Here is a 15,756-nt window from a genome sequence, read left to right on the forward strand (position 1 = left end):
AATGTTAAAAGGTACAAAGTTTGCCATCCACTATGCTGCACTCATAGCCTGTTGCATAGCTCCCGGCTTATGAATTTCCATATGCAATTCTGGTGCCTGGAAAGGAATTGTCGATGAAAACTTAAGATATGACTTCTACTTACTTCAAAACAAAACAGAAAATAAGAAAGTTTCTGAGTCATAAATTAGAAGTCAACAATAGCCATTAAAAATAATGACATGTTTACTTTCACTCAACACAAAACAGTTCTAGGAGCTAATCAGTATATTATTCAGTCAAGTAACATTTTTCTAGTATATATTTTCACCAGTTTCAATAGGTGCATATACTGTAATCACGTTATAATTAGAATAAGGAAAAAATTGTTCGCAACCAAATCTTATGAGTAAACGATCATTCCAGATAACATACCTTGCCTGCAACATCCAGAGACATCTTATAGAGTTCATTAGTCAGGTCCTACACAACCAATTTTAAGAATCAGCCTAACTCAAGTTCTAATGCATGGCACAGGTACACATCTTCTAAATATATTATCAGAAAACTAAAACACGATACTCCAAAAGGAAGGAAACATTGAAATAATACCTCAGCTTTTACGAAATCATATGTCAGGCCTAGGCACTTCAATGCATGGTGTCTTTCTGAGCTTATGCATTTTAGTTATAGATTGCGGATGACAGTCTAGGCAAGGCTGTATTGAACGAGCTTGAAGTTGACGGTGTAGATACTTCTTTCCTTACTGTGAGTAGCTCGTAAAAGTTATTCAATAAATACTCTACAACGCATGAATAGATTACTTAAGTTTAATACTAGTGGTTCTGTAAATGTTACCAACTAACCCAAGTTTGACTTTGCTTTGATTCCAGGTTTCTGAGGGCGGTAACTCACCATTTACTTATATCATTGTTGACAACCAAACGTAAGGGCATTAGAACTTTTGCTATCTCTCTCTTGATGTTCTGTCTTGAAATGCATTCAAGCATCGTCCTTTTTTTGGGGGAGGTTTTAATCCTGTCAATTCTTTGGACTCACTAGGAAAACTCGTACTTGTATTCACACTGCTGGATACCCTCCAATGGTACCAGATGATCTTCCGGAATCTAGTTTGTTGTCTTCCTTAGATGGAGCAAGACTTGCATACTTTGATGGGCGGTTGCCTGAAACTGCATTAGTTGTTGCACAGGAGGTGCTTGTTCTTATTTCACTCTGAATTAAATTATTTCCATTTTAGGACGATGAAATCAGCATTGTCTTATGCTTCTCGTTAAACCTAACACTGTTCCACTGATGTAAAGTAACCTTTTTGGTATTCTAACATTCAGTAACTTGGAAGTTGTATCGCTTGTCTACTTGATCAAGTTTAGTAGATGTACAATTAAAATGCATTGACCACATATTCTGTGTAGTGGCCTTCGCAGCAAGTTACTTTTGTAATTCTCTGTCTGAAATTTATTACTCTGATCACACGTACCCTTTAACTATTACTCTAGCCTGATTTCACCAAACAAAATGTATTAACATCTATGTTTATTGAATTTTTAGTGCAGGCAGCCAGGCAGAACATACCTATAATGGAAGATGATCCTGAGGCAGAAGAAATGGATGTAGACAGCTTCCTGGAATCAATGAAGCAGAGCAAGGATGACAGTTTAGCTAGACCAACATGTCTTTCATCGGTAAAACAGATGGGAATAATTTTAAGCTGAATTTTAATTGCTTAAAATGTAGTTACTACAGTCTACAGGCCATCCTTCATATTTCCCTGTTTGGTCCTCCTGTTAGTCTCCAACGAAGTTCAGAGCAAATGGAATAGGGACTGTGAGTGGGAGGCTTTTTCTTGGAACAGCCGAGAAGATACCACCATCCGAAATCATTGACACTACTGGTGCTAGAGATGCATTTATTGGAGCAATTCTTCATGGTGCGTGTAACTTTACATACAATCCAATATCATTACTTTAGTGGCAAGTAGATTATTGTTTTTGGTTGTCCCTCGCAAATTTTCATTTCATTCATCAAATACAACATCAGCACCATCACAAAGGTTCCCAATACCAATGTTGCTTCCTAGAAACCAATCTTCTCGATGGGGAATGTAATTCAGTAATTCAATCTTGAAAATTTCTTCAAACTTGATGGATTCTTACTTCTTGTCGATCTTTTCTTGAAGCCATATGTGCTGACATGCCAGAAGAAAAGATGTTGCCATTGGCTGCTCAAGTGGTAAAAAACTCGTCTCTTTATACATGTTGACAATTGATACGCAATGCATTTGGACCGGCACTGAGTGGTATGTTCATCTATTTTTGTGTTTCAGGCTGCCATCTGTTGCAGAGGTTTGGGAGCTCGAACCACTCCCCAGCAGACAGATCCACGCTTGGCATCTTTCCTTGTGTAAAATTTTAGACGAGGACGTCGCTGATGAAGAGATTAAGGTCTCATAAATGTAGATATTGTGTTTTAAAACCCAATCATGTACTGATGATTGCTTTTTTCTAATGGATTCATGTATGATTTACCATTTGAAAGTGGTAAGCAAGACATTCATTGTTTTGTAACAAAACAGAATTTGTTGTTTTCATTGTAGCACTTCCATAAAAATTGGAATATTATTTTTTCCTCACGATATATTCAATAATCTCGATTAGATTTTGTCACACCTTATCCTTATTCGGTGAAAGAGCAAGGCTAGGCGCAACCGATTAAGATTTCTCCTTTTATGGCTCGAATGATGGCATCTCCCTTTATATACAACGATGTGTCCTCCTCAAATTGACTTGGTCACATTTAATGTCAAAAAAATGAAACGTTTAGGGAAGGAATTGAATCTATTAAAAGTTTAAGGACCAAGAAGTACCTTTTCACTTGTGTTTCTTCAAGTTCAGAACTGACAATCGTGGCCAAATAATGATCATCCATCCAAAACAAGCTGCAAACCATTTTCCAACAACACGAAAGAAGAATGATGCTACTCTTCATTTGAGGTTTAGTTAGCCATAGCCATGGCTACTTTGGCTTACCTCTCCAACATTGTTAGTCCCTGTAAGTTTCAATTTCTCAAAAAGGACGCCAATTTTCACATCTCCCGCCAAATAATCAACCATAGAAAGGTTGTTCCATTGCCGTTCTCTTCAATTAACTTAAGCCGATCAACAATCACCTGCTCTTCTACCTCTAACAAGTCTTCTCCTTCAACTGATATCAGGTATTTCCTCTTTATCTTAATGTTCATAGCTGTTTTCTGGGATGTTAGTAAGAAATTAGATGCACCCCAGATTGAAATTTATGTGCTTTAATAGAAATTTGTTGCTCCCAGATTGCGTTCCTTAGTTTTTAGCTAGAAGAATTCATGTCCAAGATTGAAATACCACTTAGTGGAGTAAGATAGTTTCTGGGTTTTGTGACAATAGAAGGACTTGATTCATGAACTTGTTTTGTTTTCAGTTCTGATGCTAAAATAAGAAGTGAGGTCCTCTCGCCTTTTCGTTCCGTGAGGATGTTCCTTTACTTAGCATTTATCGCAAGTGCTTCTATTGGTACTCTGATAGCCACCACACAGCTAATCGGTGCACTAGCCAATCCATCTAGGTCTCCTCTAGTTCCCGAGATTGCCCAAGGCCTTGGCATTGACATAGGGGCTGTTACTCTTTTGCCTTCCTATATTTCCAAGAGAACAATGCTCGGAACAAGCAACTGGCCAAGCTTTCCAGAGAGGAAAACCTTTCTAACCTTAAACTCCGTTTGGATCAGAATAAGGTCGTGTCCGTCAACGATTTAAGAGGGGCTGCTCGTCTGGTTATCTGTGCGGGCCCTGCGTCTTTCATCGAGAAGTCCTTCGAACTTAGTGAGCCTTTCACCGAGGGACTTACGGAACGTGGAGTTCTTGTCGTTCCTTTTGCTACTGATGGGAATTCGCCAACCTTTCAGTTTGATGAGAGTGAGGAAATGAAAGGAATTACAAGTAAAAGGAAGAGGCTTTGGCAACTGGCTCCCTTTTCCGTCACAGATTGGACAGCGTAAGAGATCAATTCAGATAATAATTATCAAATACTGTTTGTTATTTCCATTTCTTTCTTCTTTTCTCATTCTGTTTTGTGCAAAAACAGATGGATAGAAGAACAGAAGAAATTAGCTGGTGTCTCGACTGACTCTCCTGTGTAAGTCTGCTACCCTGCTCTCGTTGAAAAATGATTTTCCGGTAAAATGTTACCGTAGCAAGTCATTTATATATGAAAGTGTGTAAAACTGAACTTATAATTCAATAGTCTACACTTTTCAGTATGAATTTGTACTACGATGCGTCATTTTTGGTATGTTTAATACTGCATATGGGTCAGATTCCTGGAATTGAAGTTATGTTCTTTTAGGTATCTGTCTCTAAGGCTGGATGGACGTGTCCGTGGAAGTGGAGTTGGTTACCCTCCATGGAATGCTTTGTCGCACAGTTGCCACCAGTAAAGGGCATGTGGTCAGGCCTTTTCGACGGCATGGATGGAAGAGTTCTTTAAAGACTGCTACATTTTGATTTTCGAAGCCTTCCTGTTAAATTCTACAGTTAAATACCATACACCACTCTTTCTGTAATTCATTTTTACAATAATATGTGTACAATGTTAATCAGATTTTGTAAATGGTCCCTGAATATATATAATCTCCTAGTTTGGGTCATTGCACGAAAGTCTTATTTGCGTCTTATGTATTGATGTAACGAAGCCTGTGTTCTTTCAATTGAGAAATGGGTTTTTGCAGTTCTCTTTTGAAAGAGTGATGAGAAAATGGTAAATAAACGAGTTTCATTTCAATCTAGAGCGATCTTCTCGATTACTCGACAAACCCAGCACGCTTAGGCTCTTCACTTTGGGGATTATAATTGCAAAGAGTCTGTTTCCGTGAAAGATTATTATTGCTGTCTACCTCTTTCAGGGCTAATTAAAAGAGAAATTTAGGATAAAAGAGAATAATTTGTTGAGAGAGAGAGTTGTATTAACACATGATTGAGAGATACAAGGTAGCTTTAAACTAGTAGCAGAAACAGAAAGCAATGATTCATTAATACAAGATGCTCAATTCACTTCTGCAATCTCATCGAGAGCATAGTTGTTTGTAGATACATTGGCATAGTTCACTTTGTCGAATCGAACCACGACTGGGTATCGAGTCTTTGGATCCTGGTCGACGGCAACAACAGAGCCAACGTTATTGAACCAATACGACTCACTTCTCAGGATCTTCACCTGTAGATTGCAAAGCACGCAAATCAGAAAACACCTTAGGCATCAATACTTTCATAAATTTTGCAACTGTGTCCTCATACTTTCAAAGGTCACAATTTGCTACCTAAAATTTAATTGGTAAGTCATATGTGTAGCTTCTATAACGGAAATCCAGCATGGAATATAAGCTCTTAATTGCAATTCCATGTAGGATTTCTGATTTCGTAAGAAATCATAGGTAGCAAATTGCATATTCTGAAAGTTCATGACACAAATTGCAAACTTAACCAAAGTTCATGAGTATATTAAGTTGACTGACTTACCTTGGTTCCTCTCTTGGGTCCAATAGGAGGAGGCTTGGGCTTGGGAGCTTCAACGGTGGCTGCCGGTGCTGCTGACTCATCGGCTGCCCTGACGACGACAAGCCTCGAAACACAAGTGTTGCTGACGTCATTGCTTGTCTTTGAAGGGAAGAAAGCCAAATTCTTCGAACCAGAATTTGCAACAACACTGCTTGTTGGTGTTGTTGTTAACAGAAATCCTGAAGCAGCTGATGCTATGCTGGAACTTGCCATGTTTGTTAATAGTATTTCTTAAATGTAGAAAGTGTGAGTGTTCAAGAAATTAAATTAGGTAATCTTTTCTTGGGTTCGGAACAAGGGATTATTATCTGATCTTGGTGAAGTTAGTAAACAATCCTTCATCCACTAGGGTGATGCCACGTGGATAACCATATCTCTTTTCTCTGGATAATGTTATTTGTTTTGTCATATATTGTCCTGTTTTCTACAAATTCATTTCTTCTCTATACATATCATTTTGACGTTTCATTTCGGTCTTAATTCAGTTTATACTTTCGTCGGATTTTTGCTATGGTGTTCGGAAAAAAATCAAAACAATGTTCTAGAATGGTAAATTAGAAGTAAAAATACTACTGCATGCGATTTAACTTGTTGTAAATTACATGTAATCTAGATATATATACAATTATTGACTCTCTTTATAGAGGGGATACCTGAATTATCGATAGAGACTATGACCGTAAAAGAAAAAAGATAAATATTATATATGCATTTATAAACCATATGGATTTAGTAGTAAGTTCGTTAGTATCTGTTTCGTCGAAGAAGCGCGGGACACGCAAGTGAGTTGGAAGCTTAATCGGCTTTGACTAGAAATGATCCGACGATCATACGGTCTGTACATGACCAACAAGATTACCCCTCAACCAAAATGATTGGATAGTATCGCCAAGATATCACTATTACTTTTAAAGAGAATATAATTTTTATGTAGGTAAGTGATTAGGGTTTAGATTATTTCCTTTTAATATACGAAGAAAGACTATATGTACATGACACGGATATATAGAATTTAATCTCCTTTAATTTTTATGTTATTTTAATCTCCCTCTAAAAAAGAAGGAGGAGATATGTATCTAACCTTTGGTGACAAATAAATTACATCGCATACGACAATCAAAATGATATTTAGCCATTGTAATGGAATCTAAAGAATTCTTTGTAAACCTATCTATAAATGACTAATTAAATAAATGAGGAAATGATTGCATAAAACCAAAAACGGTGCTAATTAATTAGCATTTTAATTAAGACTTTTTGGTAGGTTTAGACAAAATTAATGGACCAACTTTTCCTGCAGGGTATACGTAAGACGCAAGATTAGGACAAAAACTGGTTCAATTTTTCTTATTACAATATTTAAATAAGCTCCGTTAACCCCTTTTTCATTTCTTTAAGTTGAAATCATTTACGTACGTACTTATAATAATTTTAAAATTAATGTAGTCGTCAAAGTACCACTAAAGTTTATAACATTAAAAACAAAACCTAAAGTTTACAAGTAACGTTAAAGTACTTTACGTTGAAATCTCTTATCTTAAGAGTCTGAATTATTTTTGGTGATCAGAATTCAGAAAGGCGCAAAAGATCAGTCTGAATTATTGTAGATTAATTAACTCTAGTAGTAAAGGTCACTTGAATACAACTTCCGGTTCACTGAAATGTGGTTTAATAAATAGTGAATAGATATATAATTAATCTATTTATATAAATATTTATGATTTTAGAATAATAAATAATAAATAATATATATTTGAATTATTTTTTTCAATCTTATCCTCATATTAATTAATCTATTTGTATAAATATTTATGATCTCAAAATAATATAATATGTAGGTATATAAATTTTTTTATCATTAATTAATTATTTTATTAAAATTTATAATTTTCATTACATAAGCAGGTGAATTGAACAATTTGTTAGCAAAAAGTTAATAACAAAACGTGCTCGGCTTGAATTACTTCGTAAATTTTTATTTCTCAACAAGAAATAATTAATCACGAGTATACAGTTCCAACAATTAAAATCTTGAATGGGACACTAAATCTTTGTCGACATGCATCGAAATTAATTACGACGTTGATAAATTAGCTTGACTTTTCTTTTTCAGCAAATTAACCATTTTAATTACTTCTATATTTCTTTCTAATTAACCTTGAGTACTGTGAAAATCAGGTGCTTTTGATTTTATCTCATTTTTGTATTAAAACGTTAGTTAACAAGCTATAAGTATATACTAATAACTAATTAATTTTAATTAAGGTGATGAACTTATATGCGAAAAAGACAGAATAACCATACTTAGCTACCAAATTATTTGAAGGAATATAATGGGTATGTTGTGATTTGTCTATAAGGCAAATAATGTGCCCTTGTCTAACTTAATCAGGTAAGTGAAATTAGGACAAATATCTAGCAAGAAATAAAAGACAAATAAATCATAATATATACTTGTACTACTCCATGTATTGTTTTGGCTGGATAATTTAATAGTTTACTATTTGATGTGAACTTTAAACTAATTCATATGTATCTATACGTTGTAGTCTTATAAATAACGTGTTTGAAACGTATTTCCACTGTAATTTAGATTACGTAAAGTTAATATCTTAAGCACCTATTACCATATGAATATAGTTAAAATTATGTTTCAAATAATGATTACATGTTATAAAATTATACGTAATCTTTTTTTAGAAGATAAAAAAATATGTCGACTTTTCGGGAGAGTGTATGTTCCAAATTTACTTATTCTTAGAGCGAAAAGACTATATATGATATATATATATATATATATCCATCGAAGAGGATCGTAATTTCAAATCCTTTTGGATCTAAATTCATAAAGCCAAAAGACTATATATGATATATATACTTAATACAATTTAAGTATTTCAAAGTACTGCGAATATTATATATGAACAACGATTTGATCTAATCATAAAATATAATCTGATCTAATCATAAAATATAATGATAGTGTATATATGATATTTTTTCTAATTCAAATGATAGCATGTATTTGTATATTTTCATTAACTTTTTTACTAATAATTATGTAAAAAATATTATAACGTTAACTTAGTTCTCCTAACTTATGCACAAATACATTCCTCGTATACGGGGACAAATTGAAAAAGCATCGGCACAAATGTAATCATAGTTTTGTTTATAGCATAAACTTGATGCATTCATAATTACTAACGTTAATTAAACTATATATAATCTGTCTTTTACTGTTGTTAATTATGATGCAGATTTAAACATTAACTGCGCCAAAAATCAGAATGTTTTAACTATAAAGCTACGATCATGTTTCTCAAAAAGTGTCAAATTCAAGTAAGTATCTTTTTTTTTTTTGAAGGAAAAGTAAGTATCTTTATTTCTCCATTGGACGAGCGTTTAAATGGTCATAATTATGAACATCGAAGCCATTAATGAGTGATTTTGTAATATTCAAAAAAAGGAGTACACAATAAATTAATTGGACCCAAAGAATATTATTCACTCTATGTCTTACTTACCACTTTTTTTTCTTTTTCTTTCCGATAGCACAACTCACAATTAATTGCATGGATGAATTGGCATGTTAATTATTTCTTTTTAAAAAAATCAAAACGTCTTCTATTTATTTACGAAAAAATAAATACTACTACATTCTTTTAAAGACGTTCATATTGAAAAAAAAATCATATTCAAATCATTATTAAATATAGTATAATTTGAGAAATTCTTACAACGATTTTTTGTTTTCTTTAGTTAATCTTTCGCCTAAAAATAATGACTATTTGGAGAGTATATATTATCCTAAAGCTCCACGTGCTGCACTCATTAAGCTATATCTTAAAACTAATTACTCATTCGAAAATAAAATAAAATTAATTAACAACACTTCCATTGTTTGTTATTGACTTTGACGTACTAGAAGGCTACACCAAGTAAAAGAATTCAATAATTAGGCTGAATTAAAGAATTGGTGCACTATCCATACTATATATAATGTGAGTTATTTATATAATGTAAGAAAATGCATAATATATATCTCGCAAACCCCAAATTATAGCTTCCAATCCGAGTTTTCTTACCTTTTAACCTATTCTTTTGTCTATACTCATCATCACGAAAATAATCGTCTAATTTAATATATCACTAATCTTAAAATTAATGTACGATAATAGTTTTCAATTTGAGTTTCTTATCTTTTAACCAATTCTTTTATAGACGTTTATCTAAAAAATAATCGTCTAATCTATTATATTATTTAATCTTAAAATTAATGAGCGATATTGATTATCTTTCCTTAAAGAAAAATTGACACTTTGAACCAATAATGAAAACATTCCCTTTTCAGCATTAAAAAAAATAAAAAAATTTGCACGTCAATAAATTTGGGAATATTTAATTTTTGACAGTACTTATAATCTGGAAAAATAAGATAATCCATTATACTTTTTTTTAATATCTAATCCATTCTACTTGCAATTAAATATCAATAAAAAAAAATCGTGAACAGTAACAGCTTGTATTATTATTATTCTACTACAAATAATAATAAAAATAAAATATTTATATATATCATATCAGCACCACCTAATACTATATTATTGTACCCCTAAAATCTCTCTCTCTCTCTCTCTTTCCTTCCGTAACCGAAACACGTAAATAAATCAAATCACAATATTAACATTTTCAAGTCCGCCACGCACTCACTCTGTCGGTGAAGAAGAAGAAAGCTTTCTCATAAACACTCTCTCTCTCTAACCCCGTGTGTGAATAAGTGATCTTCAGCTGACGTCACTTCCCGTTCAACCCCCACCCATGGTGGTCCCACATCGGAATGTCTGATTCCATCGACGTCGAAGAATAAACAAACAACACGGTACTGTTATTATTCTATCTTTTCCGATTCGATTCACTTTATGTGTCTGGCAGCTTTTTCGAAGCTAATTTTTCCAACCCTTTTTTACTTTAATGCTGATAATTAGCTCAATCTAGATTAATTTAACCATATTTTGAAGGAATTTATGAGTATATTGTATGTATTGATGTGATATTTCATTGGATATTTACAGTGGAGACGTCTCTCTCTCTGTCTGTGTCCCTCTTTTTATTATTCCCCCCTTAAATTCTCTGTTTTTCGGGGGGGCTCTTGAATCAATGTGTTTGTTGTGATTACCATTGGAATCTATATATTGTCTTGGGTTTTTCTCTGAAATCTGGTCCTGCCTTTATTTGGCTCTTTAAAGTTTCTCAGTGTACTTGGTTTTGGGTTAAAGATGAGATTTTTAGGTTTAAAATGGGAGCTTTTGTATCTTCAGCTTCTCCTTGTTGAACTGAAATTTTGACGGGGTAATTTTCTTTTGGCTCGGGCAGCAAAAAGTTGTGATTTTGTTACGAGTGAAGTGATTTATTTGTGGATTTGACCTGTTTTATGGCTGTGTTTTTGTTATGTTTGGTTAGCATAACATTGATTTTACATTCTGTTTTCTGGCTGTAATTCATTATTTCCTGATCTTGGTCCCTCTCTGAAGTTTTCTATAATTGGCGTAATAAATTACTACTATTAATTAATGTTCCTTTACAGGTGTTGAATTGAAATGAACCAAACTCAGTTTCCATTTCCTGGTGTTGGGATGAGCCTCAATCAGAATAAAAAGGGTCAAAATATAGAAAAACAATTTCCTGGGTGCTTGGGAGGAATGGTAAATCTCTTTGACTTGAGCGCTGGTGTTACCGGAAATAGGCTGCTCACTGATGCACCACATCAAGATGGTTGTCTCTCACTCTTATTTATTATTTAACATTTTTTTCCTTTTTAAAAGAATTCTTTGCTTGTTGACATTATGAGAACTGTGGCTTTATTGTGAATTTATCCTGTGGATTTATTTGGTTGTTGACTAGTTTTTCGGGTAATTGTAATTTTTTCTTCCTGGTCACTAAAAATCTTAAGTAAGTTTAGTGAAGAAACTACCATATAGTCAAACCCAACTTGCTCAAGTTGAGGCTCAGTTGGTTAATTTTTCCTTTTCACCTAATGAGTAAAAGGTCAAGTGATGAGATGCTAAGAATTTCTGGGATCATTTGAATGACTCCTTTTGTCCTTGCAAAGGGATTGTGGTGATTTTTAATTTTTTTAGCACTTTTCATTTATGCTTCCTTGTCCCTCTTCTGCTAACCTGAAATGGGTGATTGGCAGGTTCCTCGCTTTCTAGAAGTCGATCAGATGTCACAAGGATGCTGAGTCCACCCTTAGGAGATCGCACAGAGATAAGCTGGTAAATTCCTCTTGGCAGTGGAAACTGAATCTGGGAAAAAGTGTCCGTGTACACTTGTAAACTCTACTGATATCTGATGTCATTTTTGTGGGTGTGTAGGATGTTGCTCAGTTAAGAAGAACTTCTTCAAACAAAAAAGCGAATGGAACTCCCATGAAGACACTCATTGCCCAAGAAATGTCAAAAGAAGTGGCATATAATCACAATTCACCCAATCTTGTTGCGAAGCTCATGGGACTTGATACTCTCCCAAGACAGCAACCTCCTAACTCAGCGGCTCGATATTCACACTGTTCTTTAAATCATCCAGGAACAGAAGAAGAATGTTGGGAGAAAGATTACGTGTTTTCAGATAGGTGTGAAGGCTATTGTTGCGGGGAGCAAGAAGGATATAAAGATGTTTGTGGAATCTGGCAGCAAGTTCAAAAGACAAACTATTCAAGAGAGAGTTCACCATATAATAGAAGGTCTAATGACAATGTAAATGAGAAAAAGATGTCTCTAATTCGTCAAAAAGTTCCTGGAAGCGAAGCGGCTCTCCACAGATGAAAAACTGCGTGACTCCAAGGAATTCCAAGATGCATTAGAAGTTTAAGTTCAAACAAAGAATTATTCCTCAAATTTCTTCAAGAACCGAATTCGATGTTCTCACAGCATCTCTATGAATTGCAATCTGTTCCTCCTCCTCCCGAGACAAAGCGCATCACTGTTTTGAGACCTTCTAGGTCAGTTAATAGTGAGAATTTTGGAGGGTTAGGAAAAAGGAGCGATAAGCAATCGAAGAAAGTAAGCCCGGTGGTTCAAACAGCAGGGTGTCAAAAACATAGCATTGGATATTCTCCTCAATTTGGGAGTCAGATAGTTGATGACTATCCCTCACAGCCAACTCGAATAGTAGTGCTGAAGCCTAGTGCAGGAAAAGGTAATGACGCTAAGGCCATTGTTTCTCCATCTCCTAGAGTACTGCAGGAGCATTTTTACGAAGAACCGGGAGAATTTGAGGACAGAGAGTCAGCGGAAGTGGCCAAGGAGATAACAAGGCAAATGCGTGAAAATTTGGTGGGGCATCAAAGGGATGAAACTTTTGTTTCTTCTGTGTATTCTAATGGTTATATTGGTGATGATAGTTCAATCTTCAGATCTGAAAATGAATATACAGTTGAAAATTTGAGTGATTCAGAACTCATGTCACCGACGACTTTAAGGCAGTCCTGGGATTATGTCAATCGGATGGGTAGTCCATATTCGTCCTCCTCATTTAGTCCGTGCATCATGCTCGCCAGAGTCATCTGTTTGCAAAGAAGCGAAGAAACGTCTCTCTGAAAGGTGGGCCATAATGGCTTCAAATGGGTCTCAGGAACAAAGACATGTTCGCCGAAGCTCTAGCACTTTAGGCGAAATGCTTGCTCTTTCTGAGGTAAGAAAATCCGTGAAGGCAGAGGGAAGTTGCAGTAACAGTACAGAGCAAGAACCAAGAGGATCAACTTCATGTTTACCTGGTGATGTAAATAAAGAGGAATGTGCTAATGAATCTCCTAAAAATCTTTTGAGGTCTAAATCTGTGCCAGTGTCTTCGACAGCTTATGGTGCCAGGCTCAATGTTGAAGTTTCAGAATCTGGGGCCTCCAAAACCGAAGCTCCTCTCCTAAGGAGTTGACAAGGCAAAAAGCACTAAATCATCCCTTCGAGGAAAAGTTTCAAGTTTATTTTTCTCTAAGAATAAGAAATCTCATAAAGAGAAATCCGAGGCAGCTCAACTTAAAGATGATTCTGAGTGTGCCAATGCACAACTGCCATTGAATCTGGCAGACCTTTCTGGAGAAGTTGTTGATCCTAGTTCTCCATTTGTGACCGACAGTACCCGTGAAGAACGTTTGTTGCCTGATTTGGATGGATCAATAAGCAAAAGTCCTTCAGATTTATGTAGTGAGGGAGAGAAAGGGGGCATAGTTTCTTGGGAGGTAAGTTTGCCTCTATTAACAATCCTGGCTTCTTTCTTAGCTATTTGTTTGTTCTATCTTATCCTCCACTTTTTGAGAAAGGAGGATCGATACAAAATTTCAATTCGCTCTTCGTGCATGAACCATATTGCTTGGTGAAAGGCAGTAAACTTTCAATTTCTAACTGCATTTTGAACTGAAATGATTAGTTATGTGTCATTTTTTGCTCTTTCAGGCTGGTTTGTCAGTAGCAAAGGCCATAATGCCAGGGAATGTTGGAGAAAATCAAGACCAGCCAAGTCCAATCTCAGTATTAGAGCCACCATTTGAAGATGATGAGTGCACAATTTCCGACTCTTGCAGCAACCACCAGGGTAAAAGTTGTTTTCAGTAAAACGTATTACTAACTTCATCTTCACAGTGTGGTCTCATATACAGTATTGTTTTTGGTTGGTATAGGAACATCTGCGTCCTTGAAGTCAAACTTGATCGACAAGTCACCTCCTATAGGATCAATTGCGAGGACTCTGTCGTGGGATAATTCCAGTGCAGTGACTTCCACTTCATATCCTTTGAAGCCCACTTCAGTAATGACACCAAATGCCGAGGAAGAGGATCAGGATTGGCTTTTATTTATACAAACAATATTATCGGCTGCTGGCTTTCATAATGAAGCTGAAATTCTATCCGACTCGTCCCTTGCCAGGTGGCATTCGCTGCAGAGTCCTCTAGACCCATCGTTGCGAGAGAAATATGCCAACTCGAACGAAAAGGAGCTTCTGCAAGAAGCAAAGAGGAGACAAAGGCGGTCAACCCGTAAACTCGTATTCGATTGTATCAACGCGTCTCTTGTGGAGACCACGGCTTATGGTGGGTCCCACGATCGGCCGCGGAGGGTACATTAGCAGACCGTGTGTGGGCCGAGATGAAGGAATGGTTTTCCAGATGCGGTGGAGACGGTGAGGACCCACAACAGCTTCGTAGTGGAGGGGGTGGTAAAGGAAGAGGTGGTTGGAAAAGGTTGGGTGGGGAATTTGGGATTGGAATTAGAGAATGCAGGAAAGGAAATTGAAGGCAAATTACTACAAGAGCTTCTAGAAGATGCTGTGCTTGATTTGACTTCATCTTGAGACTTATGAATCATCTCTTCTTTCCTTGTGCATGCAATTATTTCTTGTTTTTGTTTTTTTCTCCCTATTTGATTTTTCAACAACCATGATATAGCTTTTGCAAAATGTCTAAATTAGTAGTATTTGTCTGACAATATGTCCAAACAATATATAATTCTTTTCCTGATGATGGATGGACAAATATATTTATTAAAATGTAACTATGTAAGTAATGTTGTCAAGTGGATCTTACTCATGTTGGATTTGGTTGGCATAAAGACAGAAGAGCCATGTTGTCTTGTCTCATTTGATTTAAATGACGACATGTGGATGGTAGTTGGATTGGGTCATACTGATACCAATACCATCATGCATTATTTTTAACAAAATTTACCAAAAACTATCGAGGCATGTTTAGTGTACACCATTATGGTAATGTGTAATCGTGTTGTATAAACAACGTACATGGTAGCAAAACTAAACTCATATGATAGCAAAACTAAATTTTAATCCTTCTTGGACTGTTACTTGTTTTTTCCTTGATGAGCTTTCGATTGAGATAGTTGATGCAGTTCGTTTGGACGTTTTAAATGAATGAATTTCGGTTTTATCCGACCATAAAAAAACAACGTACATGCATCGAAAACTAAAATGGAACTGAAACAGTATGCAAAACTGAATCATCATCTATCGAAAAGGATAAATTTGTCAAATTACTCATTTGGGCAAACCTTGGAACCATTCGAGCTTTTTAAGTAGACCGCGCCGGTATCCCACTCGTCCGGGTGGCAATTTTGCTTACCAGGGTTGATTACAGGTTGAATTTTTAGCATAAGTGAAACTTAAGGAC

General features: G+C 35.4%; 2 protein-coding genes and 2 pseudogenes across 2 annotated transcripts; 3 read left to right on the forward strand and 1 right to left on the reverse strand.

Annotated features, from left to right (window-relative positions):
* Nucleotides 1–505: 505 nt before the first annotated feature.
* Nucleotides 506–2,402, forward strand: LOC139881477 (uncharacterized). Its single transcript, XM_071865949.1, has 8 exons — nucleotides 506–514; nucleotides 671–745; nucleotides 871–923; nucleotides 1,040–1,190; nucleotides 1,552–1,680; nucleotides 1,787–1,925; nucleotides 2,175–2,227; nucleotides 2,322–2,402. The coding sequence occupies exons 1-8, from the start codon at nucleotides 506–508 to the stop codon at nucleotides 2,400–2,402; spliced, it is 690 nt and encodes a 229-aa protein (XP_071722050.1).
* Nucleotides 2,403–3,006: 604 nt separating this feature from the next.
* Nucleotides 3,007–4,512, forward strand: LOC139881479 (protein LOW PSII ACCUMULATION 1, chloroplastic-like; annotated as a pseudogene).
* A 555-nt stretch (nucleotides 4,513–5,067) lies between these two features.
* On the reverse strand, nucleotides 5,068–5,792 carry LOC139881480 (photosystem I reaction center subunit IV, chloroplastic-like). Its single transcript, XM_071865950.1, has 2 exons — nucleotides 5,541–5,792; nucleotides 5,068–5,238 (listed from the first exon to the last, which is right to left on the reverse strand). The coding sequence occupies exons 1-2, from the start codon at nucleotides 5,790–5,792 to the stop codon at nucleotides 5,068–5,070; spliced, it is 423 nt and encodes a 140-aa protein (XP_071722051.1).
* Nucleotides 5,793–11,179: 5,387 nt separating this feature from the next.
* Nucleotides 11,180–14,927, forward strand: LOC139881481 (uncharacterized; annotated as a pseudogene).
* The last annotated feature ends 829 nt before the right edge of the window (nucleotides 14,928–15,756 follow it).

Source organism: Rutidosis leptorrhynchoides, unplaced genomic scaffold, assembly GCF_046630445.1.
Source record: "Rutidosis leptorrhynchoides isolate AG116_Rl617_1_P2 unplaced genomic scaffold, CSIRO_AGI_Rlap_v1 contig163, whole genome shotgun sequence".
Lineage (NCBI taxonomy): Eukaryota > Viridiplantae > Streptophyta > Magnoliopsida > Asterales > Asteraceae > Rutidosis > Rutidosis leptorrhynchoides.

Bases quoted from the DNA above. Each gene is read 5' to 3' on its own strand.
- LOC139881477 (XM_071865949.1), top strand. The intron at 1,191-1,551 runs GTGCTTGTTCTT...TTTTTAGTGCAG, and splicing joins CATTAGTTGTTGCACAGGAG to GCAGCCAGGCAGAACATACC. The intron at 1,926-2,174 runs GTGCGTGTAACT...CTTTTCTTGAAG, and splicing joins TATTGGAGCAATTCTTCATG to CCATATGTGCTGACATGCCA.
- LOC139881480 (XM_071865950.1), bottom strand. From the start codon at position 5,792: ATGGCAAGTTCCAGCATAGCATCAGCTGCTTCAGGATTTCTGTTAACA. The intron at 5,239-5,540 runs GTAAGTCAGTCA...TGCAATCTACAG, and splicing joins GACCCAAGAGAGGAACCAAG to GTGAAGATCCTGAGAAGTGA.